This window comes from Candoia aspera, chromosome 1 (assembly GCF_035149785.1).
Source record: "Candoia aspera isolate rCanAsp1 chromosome 1, rCanAsp1.hap2, whole genome shotgun sequence".
Taxonomy (NCBI): Eukaryota; Metazoa; Chordata; class Lepidosauria; order Squamata; family Boidae; genus Candoia; species Candoia aspera.
The window spans coordinates 231,468,500-231,493,115 of record NC_086153.1 but is presented as its reverse complement, the minus strand read 5'-3'; the positions used below and the strand labels follow the sequence as shown (position 1 = coordinate 231,493,115).

The 24,616-nt window shown below is 40.0% G+C and overlaps 1 protein-coding gene across 1 annotated transcript; it reads left to right on the top strand.

Moving 5' to 3' along the window:
- Positions 1–484: 484 nt before the first annotated feature.
- Positions 485–23,704, top strand: BTBD18 (BTB domain containing 18). The gene is made up of 4 exons (XM_063289114.1): positions 485–638; positions 15,118–15,279; positions 20,377–22,396; positions 23,569–23,704. Exons 1-4 carry the CDS (start codon positions 587–589, stop codon positions 23,600–23,602), a joined length of 2,268 nt encoding a protein of 755 aa, XP_063145184.1. The 5' UTR covers positions 485–586; the 3' UTR covers positions 23,603–23,704.
- Positions 23,705–24,616: the final 912 nt, after the last annotated feature.

Genomic DNA, 24,616 nt, shown 5'->3' with positions numbered 1-24,616 from the left:
GAATACTCCCCAGAATAGGGAACTAAGATATAAAGCAAATAAAGACTTAATATTTTATTTCATTAGATGGTGATGTTAGTATTCCCTAAGATTATTTGGGTGGAGGGGGGGGAAGTTGTAGTGCTAAAATAGGCTCAGTTTACTTTAGTTTTGCATTGACTTAACGGTTCAATGGCTGCAGCTTCTACCTGCAGTTTACAAATACTTTCCATTACTACTATGAACAGCGATAAGAATCTGGCTACATTTAAACTCAGGGTGCCTTAACATACCAACATCTCTACCTTCCATCTACAACTGTTTCTATAGTTCTACAATCCAGCAAGTTTGTTGAAATTCTCACCGTACCCAGAAGGTTGGCTCCCTGCAAGACTGAATACTGTGCTACTTGCCCTTGGGTAAGTAGTTAATTTTTGTGCACTCAGTTTCTCTGCTCTTCACATGCTACTGTTCTGTTTCTATTTTCATGCCTGTACCGGCTTTTGACCCATTTAGCTGTTGAGTCAGAAATCACTCACGGCGGCACAACATACATAGCTACCTTTATAGAAACAGTCGAACAGCAAATGAGTGTACGGTATAAAGGATGAGGCCTCACAGGAAAGACCATGGCGGGTACTTTCTCTGTGTGAAGAAAGGTGAGTGTATGAGGGAAGCATAGGTGCCATCTGTTGGAGAGTGTCTATTAATTCAGCTCAGGAACGGTTTTCTGTTGGGGTGGGTACAACAGCATTGAAACTTAAGTTTTGGAATTAGTAATTACTAAATATCTCACCCAAACCTTAAAGGCCATTAAGAATGTGCATTAGAATTAATCCTGAGAAGGGCATTAAGATTGATGATACATAAATGTCATGAACAAAGTATTCCCTAGGGAAAACTATAAAGGGAGTTTTACAGTGTTTATTGGTCGACTTTGTTCGGAGTATCAAAAATAATCACTCTCTTGCCCAATTTTTTATCGGTTCCTGCGTCTGGCTTCCTAATGCAATGGCAGCAGATTCCACTGAAAAGAAGGGCAGTGTTTTGAGAACTGAAGTGTTGTGTTCAATTGAAAAATTAGATTCTCAGAGTTCAATTTACTTTTTTTCCCAATAGCCTACTATGTTTATAGTGTTACATGATGATGATGATGATAGTAATTATGTAATTGAACCTCAGAGTTTATTTGCTTTAATAGGCTTTTTGTCAACCAGGTTTATTGCAGAGGTATGCAACAGGTGGCTGCTGAATGCCATATGTCATCTCTGGCATTTCATGTAGCCCTTAGCTTAATTTTGAAAACTTATGTAAGAGACCAGTTCAACTTTTTGATGAAAACTGTTTGTGTTTTGAAAAAGAGAGAAGAGGGTGTCAAAAAGTGAAATCAAATGAAGGACAGGAAGAAGAAGAGTATCCATGACAGAAAGGATGTCCTTGTCTGTTTTTGGCTCTGGCCCCACCCTTTCCATGCACTGGTCCTGCTCCTTAAGAGCTCCAAGCAGAGGACCTGTGAAAAAATTTCTTGGATAGAAAAGCAATTTTCCATTGTTGACCCTAATAGTTTGAAATGAGAATCAGCATCGGCCTTTTTAGGAGCTGCCTAAAAATGAAAGTGGTTCTTTCCAAGCAATAAGCCTCCCAGGATTCTCTTTAGTAAGATTTGTTGAGAAGAAAGGGATGGGATTACAAGAACTAAAAGTAATAGAACTGTTTCCCATTTAGAAGCAATATATCCCTGCCTGCATTAGGGCAGAGACTTTTTACATTTTCTTTCTAACAACCTTCCTGTGAGCCATCAAGGAGGTGAGTCTTTTCATGATCAGATTCCTGGATCTCAAAACATTTGTGCACTTCCTTCACATATAAAACCATTCTTCCCCCCATTTTGTCTGGCTTATTCCTTTTGAATAAGCTATGTCCTTGAATCCTTGCATTTCACACACGTTACGTCACATCAGATTTCAGTAATGTGTACAAAATCTAATTCACCAACCTGCATTAAAACTTCTACAGGTAGTCCTTGCTTACTGACTGCCTTGTTTAGCAACCATTTGGTTATAATGGTTGAAAGAAAACAGCTTTGCAACCAATCCTTGCATTTACAGCCATAGCAGCATCCCACAGTCATGTGGTCACCATTCAGGCACTTCACAACCACATGCATTTATGACCATTGCAGTGTCCTGCAGTCATGTGATCACCATTTGTAAGCTTTACAACCAGCTTCCAACAAGCAGAATTAATGGAGAATGCAGAAGTGAAATCACAAGTCATGGTCATGTGATATCTCGCTTAATGACCGCTGTGATTCACTTAACGACAGAAGTGGAAGTGACGTTAGTCTGGCATGGTCAGTCATTGGGTGAAGGGGTCACTAAGTGAAACAGCAACTGTGCTTATGATCTTACTACAGTTTTCCTTTGCTTTACAGATCTGTGAAGGTCGTAAATGAGAGGATTGGTCGCAAAGTTACTTCTTCCTCATCGTTGTACCTGCAAATGGTTGCTGTCCAAGGCAGTCGCTAAACAAGGACTACCTGTATTTACGTGTTCATTATTGGATGCAAGCACAGTTTGTGTGTGCACGTGCATACGCATGCTGAAAGATGCGCTCCTGATTCCTGATTATCATGCCAGAGTGGGAAACCATGTAATCTTTGTTGCGCCAGTGGTAATGTTTTCAACTGTCACCAATGAAAGTTTTAACCCCAAACTTTTGGTGCAAAATGTTTCAGTATCTCACATGGAATCCCAAGAACTGTCCCAAATTCATTTTGTAATGAACAGATCAACTATGAAGCAATCAAAGAGAGGCAAAATTCACTTAAAACTAGAATCAGAATAAACTAAATGCTTGCAAATTTATTATATCCCAAGAATCCTGGATGAAAGCCCAGCCTGCTCCAAAATCCCCATTCAAAACTAAATGCCATCCACAGTACAAATATGAATTAATTCCAGTTGGGTTAACTCATGCAAATCCATTGATTTTTTAAATAAAGACTTAACTGAATAAACCACAATTGGTTGAATTCATACAACACGCTAAGCCATATACCAGAGTTTATAAACCACCATGGCTGGCTTTTCACAACACACAAAACTAACGCCAAACGTAACATGTTTGTGCTTAGCTACATGATAAGTGAATTTATTCACTGAAATGTGCTTTGCTTGTATTTCCTTAGCCAATCTGGCTCAATTTTGATGGAAAGTACTCAGTATTTATCTGATTTTTTGAAATGTAGTTACTGTAATGGATGTTTAATTGCTTGGATTTTGTGGGCAACATCTCCTCCTCTATCCAAAGCCATGTGGTACTTTGGACACACATGTATTATTGGCCCTATCTCAGGAGACTGACTACTTCTTTTTCAGCAACAATCACCGTCCTAAATGTCCAGCACACACTGAATCCTGCTCCTATGTCCAGGTAGGCTGAACAACGCTAGTATTCCTGACATTAGAAAAGTCCTCTGTCGAAGACTTAGTGAGCGAATGGCCCCTGGAAACCTGGCTGCTAATTCCCATTGAGATTGATTGATTGATTGATTGATTGATTGCATTCATTCATTCATTCATTCATTTATTGGATGCATATCCACTGTAATTAATTCAGCCCTCAGTTGTTTATATATCACTGAAATGTAATAATCTTTTGCATGCATACTTAAATGCAAACATGCTGTGGCCTGCATCCCACCAACTAGGCGGTGTATGTGGTGTACTGACTCAGTAGCACAACTCTCCAAATGTTTATGGAATCTGCTTTATGTTAAACAAAAATTCCAACCTTTTTGTTGCCCTGGGATAGTAAAAGTGAAGGGCAATGTGCTTGCCCACATCTGTCAGCCAGGAGACCAGGGGAACCTCATCCCCTGCTTTTCTGCCTACCTCTTTCTGAAATGTCTGAAAAAGAAGAATGTACTACTTCCCATACAGGGAACATTTTCTTTCTGCTATCTTCTTTAGGAATCAATTCACATGTTTATGTTCTATGTGACAAAGTCAACACATAGAGACTCAGTTTTCACAGATATCTAAATTATAACCCATATTTTTCAAAATCTTCAGAAAAAAAAACCAGGAACATGATATTGATCATAAACACACTTGTATGATATTCAGAAGGATGGAAAGGAAGCGTGCATATCATTTGCACATTTTATTTATTTATATAACAATATTTAAAACCACCCCCAATCCTGATGAACTCTGGGCAGGGTACAACAAAGTAAAAAACAAAAAAACAAAAATAGACAGCTAAAATAACATTATAAAAACACATCAATAAAAATAATAGGTGCCACAACTAATTTAAGAGGCAAGGGCACATGGAGACTAAATTGCTTTGGCTTTTTTTTAATAATAATTTTATTAAAGTTTACAATTACAAATATAAAAACAACTAACACTAAGAAAAATATAAAAGAGTGAAAAGAAAAAAGTGCAAAGAAAAAATAAAAAAGAAAAAAATTATAGTAAAGAAAAAAGAAAAATGTATAAAGAAATGACTTCCCCTTTCATCACAAGTACAAACAATATCAGTAATTTATCACCTTCTCTGATACTTACAACAAAAGATCTCTTCTTTCCATATCTCATCTGTTATCTATAAACAAATTCTTAAAGCAAAAGTCCATTAAGAGTTACCAAAAGTAACAACATATATATTTTAACCTTAATCAAATAAACCAACTTTCCTTTATATTCCTTTCCTTTCGACACAGTGACTTATCACTTTCTCTGAAAATACAACAAAAGATCTCTTCTTCTCATATCACATATCTTATCTATAAACAAATGTTTAAAGCCTTGTCATTTGGTCCTGGTCAGCAAAAGAATTACCAGAAACAACAACATATATATTTTAAACTTGATCAAATAAATCACTATTATATTCCTGCCCTTTGCTTTTAACAATCTTGATCTTTAATCCCTTTAAATAGTGTCCCAGAACTTGATTTCTTTTCATTTTCCCTTTGTCCCTTCTCAGAAATTCCTTCAAAACTTTAACATGTCTCTTTTGTAAATCCAAAATAAGAAAGTTATCCAAGTCACTCTTCTGGTTTGTTATTTATACATCCCTTTTAATTAAGACATCAACCGGTTTCATTTGTATATCCAGTGTAACATCTTTTTCCATATCATTCTTGTAACCTGTCATTTTTAAATCCACATTTGAATCAGCCTCAGTCTCACTCATGTCCAGTAAAACTTGTTCTTCTTCTATAACCTCTTTTAAATCCATTTTTATGATCGCAGACAATCTTAAGAGTAACCTCTGAATTCATTGTTCCCAAATGTCCTTGAATTCTTCCAAAGTTAGACTATTTTGCTCCATTCTGCATTAGTTGGTCTCTTCTCCTTTAATTATAATCTTTAGTTCTTTCTAGTTCCCTCTAGTATCCAACCTGCAAAGTCCCGTCTTATCATCTTTTTTTCTAATCAACAGCATTTTACCATGGGAAGGTTTCTTATACTTAATTTCAAAATCTTCATATATTTTTATAGCATTCTAAACAACCACAGGAATGATTCTTGTAATTAATTTCAAAATGTTATTTCAAATCCATCTGGCCCCTTAGTCCGTTTATAACTTTCCAAAATCAACATTCCAATCACCCTTTTGCTGTTTATTCCAAAATAAGAATTTTTAAAGTCCTTAAACAGTCATAAAACGTTTTTCACTAAGGATTGAAGGAGACTCACCCGGTATAATGAAACTTGCTGTTCTGAAGGTTCCTAATATCCAAAAGACAGTTAGCAAGTTATTTCCGGAAGCGGTTAAGAAAGGAAGTATGCCAAGCTTGTGCCATAAAGGCACTGACCATGGCTTGGGCAAAGATGACGATCCCTTGGTTCCCAGAGCATGAAACCTGCTGGAGACCGCAGTCTTATGGTCTCCTCATGGGGAGCTACTGTATGGAGCACTTGTGGGCGATTCCGAGTCCTCTCCTTGTCTGGAGAGGAATTCCGAGAGGCCAATCCATTCGCTGGCTCCTTGTTCCGTCACAGTCATCGGAGCTGTCTTCTGTTCACCATTGCTTTAGCTTGCTTATGAAATGTCAGTAAGGTAAGGGCCATTCAAATCTCTGGGAATAGGGTATCTCATAAGATAGGGCTGCCACTGAGAAGGCCTGACCCATGCCCCAGGTTCCTTACAAGGAGAGAGGACTAATACAGTCTCCATTACTCCTTTGTAATTAGAAAAGTAATTACATTGCCAAAGGATTCTGATTTGTTAAAATTTTTCTTGCATTTTTGAAATTCCGAGAGGCCAAAAATGTGGTCTAATTTTTTTTTAGTTTTCTTCTCACCCCTATGGGTGGTATGTGTCTTCCTCAACCTCAGGTCCTCTACCAGAGGCCTGGGAGTTTGAGGGTTCTGTGCAGTATCTTAGCTGTTCCAAGCACAGCACTCTTCTGGACAGAGAGCTCTGATGTTGCTCCTGGGATCTGTTGGAGCCACTCTCCCAGCTTGGGAGTCACAGCCCTGGGTGCTCCTACCACCACTGGGACCACTGTGGCCTTTACTTTCCACATTGTCTCTAGTTCCTCTTTCAGGCCCTGGTACTTCTTCAGCTTCTCATACTCCTCCTTCCTGATGTTGCTGTCAGTTGGCACTGCTACATCTATCACCGCTGCTGTCTTCTGGTCCTTGTCTCCTACCACGATGTCTGGTTGATTGGCCAGTACCTGCCTGTCTGTCTGGATCTGGAAGTCCCACAGGATCTTAGCCTCGTCATTCTCCATGACCTTCTGTGGAATCTCCCATCTAGACTTCGGAGGGTCTAGCCCATATGCTGTGCAGATGTTCCTGTACACAATGCCAGCTACTTGGTTGTGCCGTTCAGTGTATGCTGTTCCTGCCTGCATCTTACACCCTGCCACTATGTGTTGGACTGCCTCTGAGTCCTCCCTGCACAGTCTGCACTTTGGGTCTGCTTGATCTTTCTTCCATGTCTGCTGCTGCTTCAGGCATTCTCTCAACATCTCATCTTTAGGTGCCATCTTACTGATATACTCCTGGATGCTCTGGGACTCATCCAGGACAGTGGCTTTGACACTCACCAGACCCCGCCCACCCTCTTTCCGGCTGGTGTACAGTCTCTGGGGTGGAAGCCTTCGTACATTGTGAGGAGCTTCTGGGTCTTCACATTGGCCGCCTCCATGTCCTCCTTTGGCCAGCTCACTATACCAGCAGGGTATCTGATGACTGGCAGGGCATACATGTTGATGGCGTGGATCTTGTTCTTCCCATTGAGCTGGCTCTTCAGGACCTGTCTTATCCTTTAGTGGTACTTGGATGTTGCTATCTTCCTTGCCTCCTCATTGTGGTTCCCATGTGACTGTGGAATACCAAGGTACTTGTAGCTGGTCTGTATGTCTGCTATGTGGCCTGCTGGTAGTTCCACCCCAACAGTCTTAACTACCTTCCCTCTCTTTACTACCATCCAGCCACAATTCTCCAGTCCGAATGACATCCCAATGTCCTCACTGTAGATCCGTGTCAGGTGGATCAGTGAGTCAATGTCTCATTCATTCCTAGCATACAGCTTGATCTCATCCATGTAGAGGAGGTGGCTGATGGTAGTTCCACTCTTGAACTTGTAGCCACATCCAGTTCTTGTGATAATCTGGCTGAGGAGATTCAAGCCCATGCAGAACAGTAGTTGGGACAGTGCATCACCTTGGTATATGCTGCACTTGATGACCACTTGTGCAGGCTATCTTGAGTTGACTTTCTGTGTTGTCTTCCACAGTCCCAGTGAGTTCTTGAGGAAGGTCCTTAGTGTCCTGTTTCTTGGCGGTCCCAGCAAATCAGCATGCCTCATTACCATGTGGATGAGTTCGTTCTAGGATGCAATTCTCTATGCGCTTCTGGCGGAGGCTGTTTGTTGTCCCTCCCACATTCTTTAGTCCTATCTTCTTCTACCATCTGAGAAGGAAGCATGCTGCTGCTGCTCCTTCCATCTGGGGGCCATGCATGGGCCTAGAGTCAGGAGGTTCCCCCTTTCTGCATGCAGCCTTTAGCAGTGATAAGGGCTAAGAGTTAAATCAGTTTAGGGAAAGAAAGAAGAACAGGAATCATTTTTCCTGAATGGATGTAACTGGACCAAATAAATGAATAAGACTCTTTTTGCTTACTTTTGAACCTACTTTGTCTAAGCGTGTGATTCTTTATGCTTGGGTGGGCTCTCTAACATGCTCATTAATGCTATTTTAGATAATATTCTTTTTTGTACACATATTTTCGCTGTATTAAGCTCTGCTCCATTCAGTGGTCCTAGCTGTCCACTAATGGCTTCACTGTTGACTTTGTATAGCACCAGGCATTCACAGATCCATGTGTGTGGCATTGAGTCGTAGGCTTTCCTGTAGTCAATCCTGGCTGTGCTCAGATTGGTCTGTCCTTGAGTCTCCAGTGACTGCTCTATCTAGGAGCAACTGGTGTTTGGAGCCTCTGGTGTTGTTCCCAATGCCCTTCTGAGCTGTGCTCATGTACCAGCTCATATGGTCCTGCAGCTTGATGACTATGATGCCTGATGGGACTTTCCATGTTGTGGGGAGGCAGGATATTGGCCAGTAGTTGGATGGTGTTGTTCCCTTGTTGAGGTCTTTCATGATCAGCACTGTCCTATCTTGTGTTAGCCAGTCTGGGTGGGAGTCTGCTGCTAGCAGCTGGTTCATAGGTGCTGCTAGGCATTTGTGATATGTATGTATGTATGTATGTATATAATTTAGCCCACATTTTCCATTCTAAATACCTTTAACGTAGCCAACAACATAATTAAAATGTGCAGATTTTATGCCCTGTAAGCAGAGACTTATGGGGAGAAAAAGATAAGAAGGAAAGGTCTTCTTAATACTTGCTGTTCAAACTGAGAATCAAATAGAAAGTTCAATGGCTGTAAAACTAAGAGTGGCTGGGTTCATAGTATTGGATTACAATCAGGAAAGGACATACAGTATGTCTTGTGATGTAATGCTGGTAGCTGGTTCCTGATTAGACAAATGAGTGTATTATGTAGAAAAGGAAGACATATATTTTGTAGGAAAACCCATGTACAGGAAAGGTAAAGTGCCCATTTGTGTTTTTACTATTGATAAAGAGATTTCTGCTTAACCGTAAATAAGGAAATTTGCCATAATTTTGAGATAAGAGAACATCTGAATAGGATGTGAAAAACAGATGTCCATGACAGAAGGAATAGGATATGAAAAGGGCAGATGTTCATGCTGACAGAGCAAAGGTTATTGTAATAGGCTGATGCATTCTGATTGGCTAAAATTTGGCCAAAATACCTATAAAAGGTTGAAGAAAATTAATCCCTGGCACAGCCACCCACTCAAAGAAATTTGACAACTTTGGGTGAATAAACATGTTTTGACTTTCCACTTATCGTCTGGTTATTCTGATTAAATTCCCAGCTTGGGATAGAACAATGAGAAGGAAGGAGTTTCATCCTTCTGACAATTTGCTATCTGTGATTAAGCATGTTGCATGTTCCCATGCATGTATTCAGTAAATCATGATTAAGCAAATCATAGTTGTGTGGTGTGAAACCGCCTGGTGTTTGCAATGTCTGAATTCCCTATTACGTAGCAAAGTTTACACTACATCGTTTCTCTGTAATCCTAAGCATATTTTACTTAATATTAGGGTCCACGGTATTCAGTAGAGTTTATTTACAAATAATTGCATTTAAGATAAAGGTCCTATCCCTATTTTAATGTGTCAGCAACTAGAGAGAATAACCTTGATTTTAAATAGATCATGTTGTTGTTTCTAGGAGGTGAGTTGGTACTCCTTGGCAGAACAGGAAGAACTGCAAGAGCTTACTTTTAAGCGCGCGGCTGCATTTTTCTGCTGGAAAGCGTTGCATGTTTTCCTCCTGATCTGCTGCGATTTACGAAAGAATTATTCTGGTAACTCTCATCTAGCCCCTATTTACTCTCAGATACTGCCCAGAATCGTTGAGAGTCGGACAGCATACAAATTTAATACATTATTAAATAATTATTATTATTATTGTCAGCTTAGTTTCTTTGCTAGTTAGGAACCGAACAGAACGGGAGCCCACCCGAGTCGTGGTTAACAACCGGGAAGGAACGAAATGATGGAGCGCCCCTTTAACAAGCTGAAAAACACTTTTGCTATTGATTCCTCCCTTCTCACGTCACTATGTACAGTTGCTAAGCGGAACTTTGACTTATAAGAGCGCTTAAAAAAATAAACAGCCGCAATTTAACTTCCCACCATTTACCTTAACACTCCCTCTTCCGTTGCTCTTTTTTAAAGCCGTGATTCATCCCGCCAAAAGCCAGCCTCTCTCTTTATTGGCTGGAGCTACAGCCAATGGGAGGGCTGTTTCTGAGACGAGGCGCCGGGAGGGGGCGTGACCGGCGCGTGCGGGTACGGTTTTCCCCCCTCTTTTGCTCGGCTGCTGGGGACGTTGCCCAGGCGGCGTGGTGAGGGTGGGTGACGGGGAGGGGCTCGTGCGGGTCTCCGCGCTCTCGAGTGTCGCAGGCGCCACTCTGTCACTGTCGGCCGCGGCTGGAAGGCAAACCCACGCGAGCGTGGGAATTGGGGAGCACGGGCAAGGGAAGGTCCCGTAGTGAAGGTGGGAAAAAGCTTCCGTGGGACTTCACGAATGAATGAATGAATGGATGGATGGATGGAAAGAAGAGTAGGGAAGGGACCACTGCCTTCTTAGTTTTACGTGGGGAAGGAGTTGGATCGAGGCAATGGAGTATTGGAGAAAATGGAACCTTCCCTGGTAACTATAAACCAGTCTCTCTCCAAGCTAGTGCCTTCTAGGTATGCCCTACTACAACTCCTATCATCCTCAGCCTAATGTGATGGAGTTGAAGAGAAAGGTGCTATAGATTCTCATTTAGCCATTCATTTTACTTATTTATTTAAAATTTTTGCTGCCCCTTTTCTTTCTCCATTTTTTGGGGCTATTTTTAGTTTGTTAGTTGTGAAGGTTGCATCTCTATTTTAGATGGGTTGTTTGCTGCTTTGGAGAGACATTTTTAAATATTACTTTAATCAAATTTTATTTAAAAGACAAAATTCAAATTAGAAAGATTGGTTATTACCAACATGGATAAAATTCCTTAGGTAAAAAATAAGCTAGTGTGGTTTCTCCCTGGTGTTAACCATTTGTGTATGTGTGTGGTGGTGAAGAACAAAGCATCCATAACTAGCAACTGCCTTAACTTTGGTTCAAAGATATAACACAAGTTACTGGTGGACTTTTTTCTATCCAGACATCACTTGTGGTGCACTCATACACATGTTCGATTGGAAATAAATTTAGTGGGACTTTTTCTCAGGTAAGCATATACAGGATTGCAGCATTAATGTAGATAAGTGCTGCTTAATGCCCATTAGCAGCTCCCTTGCTTTTAAAATGAGAATATGAGCAAAGATAGATTTGGGCCATTAATGCATATGTCTGAAAGATTCTGCTTCCTATTAGTGAATGGGCTCCAACTAAGAGCTACTACAATAACAGGAAAAATGCAAACTTTTAGCTGTTGGGTTTGCTGAATCTGCATGTGCAAACCCATCTGGAAGTGCTTCAGATGTTGCTAGATCTGCCTTATGACTAGAATGTCAGAAACAATATAAGTATGCAGAAAGGTCAGATAGGAAATGTATGATTGCCCTCATCTGTAATTGTTATAGAAAAGGTCAATGAAAATTATCAAGAGCACTGGAACATTTTCCTTTTTCTTTAAAAGTTCATGGAATTAAGAGAGGATTTTAGAGGGAAGAATGATGAGATGACGAGATTGTGATAGAGCGTGGAGAAATTAGCTAGGAGTTTTCATTCAGTACTAGCTTTATTAAGCACTTTTAATTAAGTGTAGGAGAGACATGGAATAAAACAACTGATACAACAGCATTAGAATCAACTGTATGAAATAAGGAGCCTCTAAACTAAAGTGCCATGGCATATCAGCATCTATGCATTTAAAAGAACAGATAAAAATTTTAATTTCAAGAGGACTGAAAAAGGAGCAGTTTTACTTTTACATAATGATAAACTGAGAGTTTACACAATGAAACTGGCAGGTTGTTGAGCACAGGCAAAAGGAAATTTTAGTTCACATAGCATGCAGTTTATAGACTTTGTTGTCAAAAGATGAGTTGATGGCTACTCACTTGTCTGCCAACAAGGAAACCCAGATAATATACCCTCTAGATTAAGGTGCATATTAAGTGCCAGGTAATGGGATTGGGAAGGAGGGATGTAGTGGCTGTTTTGTTTTGTTTTGTTTTGTTTTGTTTTAGAAAAAGCAAGTTGAAAAGAAAGAAGTTTACAAGCACTGTAAAATTGACCAAAAACATGTAAATGACATTGATATAAATTTACATATTAAAATGTCTTGATTTGAAAGTTAAAATAGTTAAATCAATATTAAAATCAGATTATTATATGGTAATTGACAACTTTAACCAGTATGATTGAATTTATAAATTGTAAGATAAAAAAATTACAATGAGCTCTATCTGAAAAAAATTGACAAATCAGACAAAAAGGAAAACCTAAATGTTACAATCTTATGGTAAGAGCAACCCAATCTTTGGATATGGTACAAACCCTTTTAGAAGATTATAAAGTGTGTGTGTTTGCATGACCACTAAGACATGTTATTGAACAGTATATCATGTCATGTGAACCGTGAACTTGGTCAAAATATGGTTAAAGTAGGGCGCCTAAGCCATGCTTTTTATTTAAGGTTTGTTACTGGGTAATTTACCTGGAACTGCCTATGTAACTTGTATGTGGAAAAGGAAGATACTGTACTTTGAGGACAGTCCAGGCTACTGGACACACAGGCAGGAAGCCAGAACAGCTGCTAATTCGGGCATCTCTACCTGTGCCATCTGCTTCCCTTTCTCCTCCCACTCCCAGTATCCAGGAGGAGAGGAACAAGAAGTTGGTGAGGGAAGGCAAACTGTTCAAAGCAACCCCTTAAAAACTGGGAAGTAAAGATTGCTGGACCACTAGCAAGAATTATTATTTCAGTATAATCAGAGCATGCCTGAATTACTTTGATTTTCTGGTGGTGGATTACTGCGTAGGTCATTTATTTGCAGGTAGTGCCAGACTTCAGAAGACCTGTTATGTGAATGTGCCCAGTGAATGGATTCATATGTTAAGCCATGGTTTGGTTAACCATGAAAAAAAACAACAGTTGGCTGAGTTCAAATGCTAAGCAAAAACCAAACAAAACATGGTTTAGTGTGTTTTCTGAAGGCATTCCATTTACAACAGTATAACTTCTGATAAAAGGGGACTTTTTTATTACTGAAGTATCAGGTTAAAAATATATTCTGCACAACTAGTCTGTTAAATAAATTAGTGAATGTCTTGCCTAATTTGATAGTTATAGGACTACTTTAACAACAGATTTTGGTGAGGAATATTTGACAGTTTTCTGATTTCTTTAATTATATGCATATTATTTTCTTGTTCAGTTGTGACTCTAAGCTTTAAATGAGTACAGAACTTACAATCTGTCTGCTTCCTGTTTTGGTCATCAGTAGATGAAGTGAAAATTTTGCTCCCTTTTTTGCATTGTTAGTGGGTTTGAGATAAAATGCTTAAGCCTTGCAAGAATGGATACGCCTTGAGTTTATGAAAGTTGCGTGGCCTCACTTTAAACAGGGATGCACAGGCCTAAGTCCCAGGGCCGTAAGTACCTTCCTGAGCCCCTCCAAAATTCTAATTTTTAATGTGATCAGAAAAGGAAAATTATCAAATATGTGGGAAATAATCATAACTTTATTTAGCAAATTTAATTTAATGGGATTTAATTTTTGTTTTAGCTCCACTCATTAAAACTTTGACCCTGTGCCACTGAGAAGCTGAGGCCCTTGCCTCCCACCCCAGACAAATCACATACCCCTGGCAGTAGAATGTGTGCCTTCCAAAAGTGGCAAGTTTTTTTTTCACAGTAGACAAAATTTGAACTATAGCTGCAAATGTGGTGAGAGGAAAAACCCTTCTATGTAAAGTTCAAATAAAGTTTTATTTATGTGATGTGAAGGAGTACAATTTAGAGCAGTGTATTACTCATGGAGTGCAATGGTTCTGAATTAAGCAGTGCCTTCTTGTTGAAGCCATTAGTGGACAGCTAGGACCACTGAACGGAGCAGAGCTTAATACAGCGAAAAGTCGTGCACAGAAAAGGAATATTTTCTAAAATAGTATTATTGAGCACGTTAGAGAAATATAGGTTATTGATCTTACACACTTAGCATAAAGAATCGCACGCTTAGACAAAGTAGGTTCAAAAGTAAGCAAAAGAAAGTCTTATTTATTTGGTCCAGTTACATCCATCCAGAAAAAAATTATTCTTGTTCTTTCTTTCCCTAAACTGAGTTAACCCTTAGCCCTCATTGCTGCTAAAGGCTGCATGCAGAAAGGGGGAACCTCCTGACTCCAGGCCCATGCATGGTGCCCAGGACGGAAGGAGCAGCAGCTGCATGCTCCCTTCCCAGATAGTGGAGGAGGAAGGACTGAGGAAATGTGGGAGGGACAACAAACAGCTTCTTCCAGAAGCACATAGAGAATTGCATCCTAGAATGACCTCATCTGCATGCTAATGAGGCATGCTGATTTGCTGGGACCTCCAACAGTTGTTTCATAAAGCTTTGAATAGAGTTGTGGCATTTAGCAAAATTGATAATACAGCAGTTGCATACCAGATTTAATGATGCCTGTAGTTTGAATTGTTCTCGTCCTGTGTTTTAGGACTTGTGCTTAACATCACGATCAGTCTGGCAAGATTGAAAAATCCACATGTCTCTTTTCTTCCAGGCTATTTAGGCAGTTCAGAAATGCTCTTTTAGAATATATTCATTGAGGTAAAACTAATATATTTCTCTGATGTTAGCAGAATACTGCAGGTAGAATTAAAGGCAAACTTTGACAGAATAACATGAAGGAAAATGTGCATGTATCTTTCCTATGCCAAGTAATGTGCAATTAGACAGTAAATTCTGAACATACTGTGAATTTACTTGGAATAAATCCTATTGAACGCAGTTCAGTGAGAATTAAGCATAGACTTTAGGTGCAATGCTAACCTGGGCAATATTTATTTCATAGAAGTCTGGTATATGATGAAGGAAGGATCTGCTACCATGAGTTCTTCAGCTGCAAATCCCAAGATTCTGTACAGGAATTCTCGTCTACTCCGTATGGTGTTCCTACAGCTCCATCGCCAGCAAAGGGCTGACTTATTTTGTGACGTTGTTCTACAAGCAGAAGGTACTAATGCTAAAATCTGAGAGACAGATACCTAAAATAAATAGAGTGGCTCAAGTTGTGGTATTTTGGCTGAATAATTTTTAGGGCTGTGCAAGTCCTGTAAAGAGGTGTTTTTCAAGTTGTAGAAGCCTATATGCAACATGTGTTTTTGAAGAGAGACCTTTTTTTCAGGCGCTTTTATAAGTTGTGCTATGTCTTTCCATATATGTATGTAAGCATAGCTGCTTTGCTGGATAAAAAAAGAGCAGTAGCTTTGGCTTTTTGCAGAGTACCCCTTTTATAGGATTTGCATAGCTCTAATAATTGTCCCAAAGATCTATTATTCATTTTGTTAGTGTAGTGGTTTTATTTAGAATATGGTGGAAACATGTCTTAATTGCCCTGTTCTCAATGCCATGACTCGCCTTGAGATTTGAAGTAATATGAAGTGCCCGTGAAAGCATTCTTCTACCTCCCCCAGTCTGATACCCCCCAGACTGTGATTCCTAGAATTTCTCAATCACATCCAGAGGCTATCGGGTTGAGGAAAAGTGGTATTTAGAATACTTTGTCCTTCCACCAAATACTTTGTCCTTCCACCCTCATCCCCACCCATTTTAAGGAAAGTGGCTTGCAATATGGAGGTTGGGTTCTGAGTAGGCATGGAGTATTAAGCCCTTGCACTTGAAACATTTAGCCATAGTGAAATTTTGCAAAGAAATACATGATAGATTCAGGAAAGTTAAGCCAGCAAAAGTTTGGAGTGCTGTTATTTTTACTTGTGCTTAATTCTTCCATTGAAATCTACGGGGGCCATTTGAAGTGCTTAATTTTAGCTGGGGCATGCCTATGGATTTGTTTAGTATATCTTATTTGTTGTGAATAAAATACATAATGGTAGTTTATACAGTCTGAAATTGTTTTTTGTTACTCAGTTGTCCCAAAATAACTAGAACAAATTGCTAAGCATTTGTCTTAAAGAAGCATCACTAACCCCGCAAAAATCAAAGCAAATTTACTTTAGGGAAGGTGTACTTATGCTTTGATGATGATGATGATGATGATGATTTTTATTAAGTTAAAAGAGATAAAAGCTACGAAAAATCAAAAAAACTATAAAAAAAGAAAAACTAAAAAGGTGTGAAAACACAAAAGAAAAATTTTACAACATTACAGAAAGATGTGACTTCCGACTTTTAACAGCAAGGATATACAAAAATTTTCCATAATCAATCTCTTACTCTATATTAAACCAAAATCACATTATTTCTATAAATCATTCCCCTTTAGCACATTATATCACTAAGTATAGTTACTCCTTCCCCTTATATTAAAATAAAGAAAAAAAATCGTATAAACCTCCTAAACAACTTCCCCCCCAAAATAACATTTAATTATTCCCTTCCTACTACTGTTCTATACATTTCTGTCTACTATAATAAAAGTCAAACTAAAAAGCACATAAATTGTCTGCCATTATACTCAATACTACAACAGTTTTAATAATCTTAATCTTAATAAACCCCAAAAAGAAAAGCAATTTGAAACATAATCATCTTAATCCATATCCTTAAAAACAAATAAACCCTAAAAGCAATCCAGGTAAACATTCTTTAACCCTTATCCCACTTCAGAATAAACCAGAGCATTTACATATCCCCACAATGTGCACAGAGCTTTTCTCTTGAAAAACGTCAAACAGCCCAACTGCCCCCCTCAAAAATTCCAACTTCTCTTCAGAAAACTTCCCATACATAATGAGCCCTTCTTTTTCATAACATTTCACCAAAAAGTCAATTTTATTTATTGCTTGCAGATCCCTCCCTCCGCTGAATTTCTCCAACTCCAGGACTTCTGGTGAGGATATGGTGAACAGCTGTGCCTGCAGGCTTAGCAGGCAGAACTGACAACGCAGCATTTTTTTGGGGCTCAGGCAGGTTTTTCCTGAAGCCCAGGAGTGTTTTTCCGGGAAAGGAAAACACTTGGAATCACCCCATCTGTCCTCCAGACAGCGGCTTGAAGCTAGAAGATCACAGTGTTCATGCTCGACTGGTAAGAGTAGCCGGGAGGCTGGGACATCACCATTTTCCAAGCCATGCTATAGCCTTAAAGGGACATTAAGACCGGCCACCCTATTTCTAAATCACCCAATTTATATATATATATTTTAAGTATATGTATCCTAAGAGAGGCTTTCTACAGCAAGGAGAAGCAGGTTCTCTTGGTGCTTATCATTATTTTTGGGATTATTATTTTTTTTAAAAATTATTTTTAAGCTTTGGCTTGTTTTCCATCCAAATACTAAGGAGGATTACAAGTAAATAATTGTCTCCCTGTTATTATTTTTGTACTAAATTTGAAGATGTTAGCATTTTCCTACACGTTGAATTGGCTGTTTTGAACTTTCAGTTTTCTGCTTCTACTTTCTCTGGGGAATTGTCTGCTTATACTTTCTCTTGTGTAAACACATTCTTTCATATCTTCGACTTCTGCTGGTTAAGCTCCTGGGGGCGCCGTAATCTACTGCTTGAGTCATGGAGGATCTTAAACAGACTCTCTGACTTCCACTGAGATTTTAAACAGATTCTTTCTGATTCTTGCCAGGTTTTTATGCAAGGCATTCAGAACATTGTGGAAAATATGAGTTTTAAAATGTGTCATCTGGTTGGGGATGTCATGGATGAAACTGAGGAATTTAACAGCAACAGGAATGTCTCTTTGATTTCTGTTGAAATGCTGGATGAAGATTGGATAGTTCAGTTGATTAAAGGGAGAAATCGAGTTGCAAGGCATAAGTGAAATGGATTTTTTGATGGAGTGCCTTGGAAAAGAAGGAGTTATTATGTATGAGAGGATTTCTGAAGAGAAGTCAGAGTTTTTGAGGGGGCAGTTAGGCTGTTTATTGAAGTGGGATAAGGGTTTAAGAATATTTACCTGGATTGCTTTTAGGGTTTGGCTGATTTCATTTATCTTTAACAATTTGGATTAAGATTAATGTATATAAAATATTGCTTGGTTTGGGGTTTAATATGATTATTAAAATTGTTGTATTATCAAGTATAATGGTAGACAATTTATATGTTTTTTAGTTTGATCTTTATTATAATAGACAGGAATGTATAGAATAGTAGTAGGAAGGAAATAAATGTTATCTTGGGGGGGAGTTGATTAGGAGGTATTTCATTCATTCATTCATTTAAATATAAGGGGAGGGAGCAACTGTATTTAGTGATTTTTATAATGTGCCAATGGAATGATTTATAGAAATAATGTGATTTTGGTTTAATATAGAGTAAGGTATTGATTATGGAAAATTGTATATCCTTGCTGTTAAAAGTCAGAAGTCACCTTTCTGTAATTTAAAAAAAATTTCTCTTGTGTTTCTGCACTTATTTAGTTTTTTCTTTTTTTCTTTGTAGTTTCTGTAGCTTCTATCTTTCTTTGAAACTTAATAAAATTCTTATTAAAAAAAAAAATTCTCCAACTCCACTATCCAATCTTCATCCAGCATCTCAACAGAAATCCCAATCTCATTCTTAGAAGAAACATTTCTATCATTGTTGAATTCCTCAATTTCATCTACTACATCCCCAACCAGATGACACATTGTAGACTTCATATTTTCCACAGTGTCCTGAATGTCTTGTATAAAAATTTGATAGGAGTCAGAAAATATCTGTTTAAAATCTTGATGGAAGTCCAAAAAAATCTGTTTAAAATCCTCCATGTCTCAAGCAATAGATTATGGTGCCCCCTAGGAGCTTAACCAGCAAAAGTCAAAAATATGAAAAAGTTTCAGAGTATATTTACACAAAGTGAACGAGATAAACAGGCAGTTTCCAAGGGAAAGTAGAAACAAAAAGCTGAAGGTTTAAATCAGCCAATTCAACATGTAGGGAAATGCTAATATCTTCAAATTTAATACCAAAATAATAACAAGAAGACAATTACTTACTCTCAGTCCTCCTTTATATATGGAAGGGAAAAGAATTCCAAAACTTCAAAAAGAGTTTTTTTAAAAAGTAATACCCAAAATAATAAGCACCAAGAAAGTCCGCTTCTCCTTGCTGTAGAAAGCCTCTCTTAGGGTACGCATACTTAAAAATATATATATAAATTGAGTGATTTAGAAATGGGGTGGCCGGTCTTACTGTCCCTTTAAGGCTAAGCGCGACTTGAGAAATGTGACGTCCCAGCTAGCTCTTACCAGTCGAATGTGAAAAGCTGTTCGCGATCTTCTGGCTGCAAGCAGCTGTCTGGAGGGCAGATGGGGTGATTCCTGGTGTTTTCCTTCATCCGAAGAACACTCCTGGGCTTCAGGAAAACCTGCCTGAGCCTGAAAAAAATTGCCCCATTGTCAGTTCCGCCCATGGAGCCCGCAGGCACAGCTGCTCAGTCTGCCGTGTCCCCACCGGAAGTCTGGTGAATGTATTGTATGCTTTTGTTTATTAAAATGCATATTCTAACACCATCCAGTAAGTTGATGTAAACAGGAAGGATAGAGTGAGCTAAAATATCCCCTTTTATACAGGAACCCTGTTCTTGCAACTTTATTTTAGAAGTATAACTATTTTAAATTAACAGCTGAAAGATGCAGTTTAAAATACCTAAACTTACTTAAATACATTATTTAAGTTAGTGTGATTAAAATATAAACCAGCTCAAGCGATCTCTGTATTGGGAATGGCAATATCTGGCTAATGGACCAGGCTTTTTCCTCCAGCCTGCCATCTTCCAATGAAGTCCAGATTCTTCTCTGACACCCTGCCCCTTCTGCTCCTTTGCACTTCCTCTGTTCTGTCAGAAAAAGGGTACAAAAGCAGTTGCTTGGGGAGATGTTATTTCAAGATGCATGTAGGTATTTGATTTAGCCAGGGCAAGTGAAATAGCCTTCCCAGAGAGCTGGAGTTTGATGATTCTAACTAGCTTCTGGTTAGCCACCCTGGGAACAGAATGTAGGACTAGATATGTCTTTGCCATGACCCAGTACAATTCTTATTTTTCCTGAGATTATGTATTCACTGTGGGAAAATTTAAAGACTAGCCCATGAGGAACATCCTCATTCAAAATTGATGGTCCGCTAGTAACATACCTGCTAATAATGGTGTTCTTTGTAGGCGAAGCCGTTCCAGCTCATTGTTGCATCTTGTCGGCCTGCAGCCCCTTCTTCACAGAGCAGTTGGAGCGAGAAATGCCCCCCAAGGGACACAAAGTGGTGCTGGAAATTCGGGGGCTGAAAATTGGGACGTTGCGTAAATTGGTAGATTTCCTCTACACGTCTGAAATGGAGGTGTCCCGGGAAGAAGCCCAGGATATTATTGCAGCTGCACGACAGCTTCAGGTGTCAGAGCTAGATTCTTTACAGTTAGAGGGAGGAAAGTTAGTAAAAAAAACACTGGGCCGGCGATTGAACAGGAACTGTTTGCAGCTAGCCAGTCCAGTGTCCATGTCAGAGACAAGTTTAATTCATTCTTCTCCCTCTGGAGGTAGCTTGACATCCTGGGTAGCTGCAGGCAAGCAAGCAACATCCAGCAGTGATTTTATACCATGTTCCAAAGAAATAAGTAGCCACAACAGTACTGATCAGAAGGACGTAAAGAAGCAAAAGCTTACTGCAGCATTGCTGAGTAGTGACAAACAGATTTCAAAGGGCCAGACAATTACTGCTGATCCCCTGAAAACAAAAGTTAAAAAACACCCTTCAGGCATGGTAAGGAATATAGAGGGCAGTAATGAGAATGGTGGTCTGCATAGAAAGGAGGCTGAGGCTGGAGATGCACACACTAGAGCCAGTTTGCAGGATTCAAAAAAGATAAAGCTCAGCCGTCCAAAGCTTTCCTCACTGCCTGTATCTGTGCCTTGTGCCACCAAAGACCATTGCACTGGGACATCCAGGAAATCCTCAAGGTCTGTTGGACGTCTCTGGAGACAAAAGTGTCCCGGCAAGGATGAGGCAAAAAGAGAAGATAGTAACCATTTGCGTGGCTTCTGGAGCCCCCCTCTCCTTCCAAAATCTACTAAAGGCAGAAAGCGCACCTCCAGTGAGCCAATGTCCAGCTCAAACCGTCCCCAAGAAGTAGGTCAGATTGGCCGGGTAAAGCTCAGGAAAGTTATCAACGGCAGCTGCTGGGAAGTGGTGCAAGAATCACCTGCTATGCAGCCCACAATGGTGGCAAATGCTGTGTGCACTTTGAAAGATGAGGGTTCCCAATCTCAGCCCAGACGTCCTAAACCAGAAGGAGCAGATGTGCAGCAGTTGGCTCGGTCTGCTAAACTGCTCCCTGCAACTGTTGAGGCTGCACCAGGTCCTGAAAAGAGTGTGGTAGAACTACCTGAGAACAAGGTGGCCTTAGATGAAGGAGATAGTGCTGCTGGGAATCATTATGACATGAATGCATTTATGCTAGACCATCTGACTAAGGGAGAGCAGTATGATAGTCTTGCTTCAGCTGGAGAGTTGGAACAGATGCTAGACTTGCTTCTGGCTGATGAGGATGCCACTGCGGGAATCCAGAGCACCACTACTGCACAAGGTCTGTGTGCTTCACCCCATGCAAATGAGAATGCCCTGCGAACTTTTGGAATTGAAGAAAAAGAGAAGTGTTGTACAGTTGGTCCACAGTTGGAGAAGATAAAAATTAGTCTCCCACAAGAGGCTCCTGAGCTGAAAATCACCAAAAATGCCGGTGGCTCAACAAATGGGGGCCCTTTGTTGGACCCTGTCCTTAGCTATCTTCCTCTTGTAACAGCTGAGCCTAACGGTGACTGTCTTTCTTTGTGCATGTCAGCCTCTCCCCAGCTGGGGGATTGGACAGCGGCTCAGTGTCAGCTGTCTGAATCCACAAATGGGACTGCAAAGTTTGCTGAGCCTTTGCCTGTCACTTGGATGGGTGATGAGAACCAAGGGCTTCTAACCTATGATGTGGGAATCTCAGATGCAGAAATGCAGTCACTTACTGAAGCAGTGCTGAGCAACGGTGTGCAGCACCACCTGGACTGCAAGCTGCCGTCCTTCTTAGCCAGCCTAGAAGAAGAAAACATAGACGTTGGTGGGGTAGAGGAGCTCTTTCTTAATATCGAATGTGTCCGGCCAGATCCTTCTCCCATATCTGAAACTGAGGTGGATGTTCTGAGCTAGTGAGTGCAACTGGTGGCAAGGAAGTGCTTTGACTACTTGGTGAGGTGGGGTAGCGGTCAGTACTGCACTTAAATTCCATGGCAAGTAGTAAGGAATCTGCCACAAAAAGCAGTTAATAGATTCCATAGCGTTTTGAGTATTTTGATCAGATGATGGAAAAGCCCCCTTTAAAATCAAGCTGGGGAAAGGCTGCTTCATTATCACCAGCTCTCAGCCTCTAATCGTGACCATGACATCGATATAATCTATTCTTGGCGTACAGGCCGTTCTTCCAGGATGCCGGGGTTCTTCTGGTCTCTTGTGGGATAGGTAACCTACAGGAAATCTACAGCATTACTTCTGTGAAAAGTAGTAACGAGTTATGTTGTGAGAGACATCTTGGGGTTGGTAATAATTTCACACAAATGTGTTCTATTTAATTTCCTTTATAGATCAGAGCATAACTGTCTTAGAGTGAACAGAAGACTTTAACTCCAGCCAGAGTTTAAAGCATGCCCTATACTTCAGGGGACAAAATTATGTTTCTTGGGAAGAGCTCTGTTGTGAAACAGTGTTATCCTTAACTGTTTAAGCTCCTGCTTCCCTTCAATATTTTTTTAATATTTTATTTAATGGCCAGTGAGTTAACCAAACCTGGAAATAAAACTCATTGCTGCTAGGATAATTGTTTTCTCCCAAGCTGGGGAGCTATTACACCGAGTTAGCAGTTCAAAGGCAATACAAAGGACTTGGCAACGGGGTAAGAACTGCTGCCCTCTTTGTACTGGCTCCCATCAGTTCCATGCTTCATTTTTTTGTCTGAAGGTCAGATTGGAACTAGGAAGAGCAGCACTGGGTCCGCTGATCTCACTGCTATGTTTCCCAGTTACTGGGGGTTGCACAGTACCAACTCAACAGCATTTACAGGAGCAGGTGCCTGGCTGCAAATGTTAATTCTCTCTCAAGCCAATGCGTGGCAGGAGGCAGCACTCTTTTCTCCTGCTACTTTTGGCCGGATTGTCCACTTGAACCGAATCTTCTCCTGTTAAGTGGCCTGCAATATTTAAACACTGATATAGGGAACTGAGTACCCTGCTGATTCTCTGTGTTTTAAATAAGAGAAGGCTCCCTAGAGGCTTGAGAATACATGCCAAGTTGCTTTTCATTGAAACCATCTCCCTTGTGTTTGCAGCTTCTTCACAGAGAAGTGTATTCAAGTGCAGTGACCCATACCTCCATGAAGCTGTGCCAAATACTTCCTTCTCTCACAACCCAAAGCTCTTCATGTATGGAGAACATTCTGAAGAGTAGATGGCACAAAGACTGGAATAAGTGTTGAGTTGTAACTTGTTCAAATAAAATTGCTAAGTTTTCCTGGTACTTTTGTATCTTATTGACACTGGAGTCCTCTTGTGGAGTTAGCTGTGGCTAAAGGAAATAAACTCGTCCCTGGGGGAGCTGGGGGTGTTGACGAGCGACAGGAAGCTCTGGCATGGGCTGGTCCATGAAGTCATGAAGAGTTGGAAGCAACTAAACGAATAAACAACAAAAGGAAATAAAACAATATATACACACAATACAAATTGTGGGGCAAGCACAGGGAAGGTTTTTAAACTCAGCATAGTAAACTATAGCAGAAGGCTTTTAATACAGCAAAGTTAACTATCTTGAGCAGGTATTTTGTGCATAAAGGAAAGCACGTGGATTAAATGAAACTATTAAAATCTCAAAGGCTGAGGACTGCTACCAGTAATGCAATAGGATAATTAACAGGAAATGTGAGCATTGAAAACTAAGTCATTACTCTTTTTGTTAGGAGAGAAAAATAAGTTTGTTGTTTATTCGTTTAGTCGCTTCCGACCCTTCATGACTTCATGGACCAACCCACGCCAGAGCTTCCTGTCGGTCATCAACACCCCCAGTTCCCCCAGGGACGAGTCTGTCACCTCTAGAATATCCATCCACCCTGCCCTTGGTCGGCCCTTCTTCCTTTTGCCCTCCACTCTCCCTACCATCAGCATCTTCTCCAGGGTGTCCTGTCTTCTCATTATGGGGCCAAAGTATTTCAGTTTTGCCTTTAATATCATTCCCTCAAGTGAGCAGCCTGGCTTTATTTCCTGGAGGATGGACTGGTTGGATCTTCTTGCAGTCCAAGGCACTCTCAGAATTTTCCTCCAACACCACAGTTCCAAAGCATCGATCTTCCTTCTCTCAGCCTTCCTTATGGTCCAGCTCTCGCA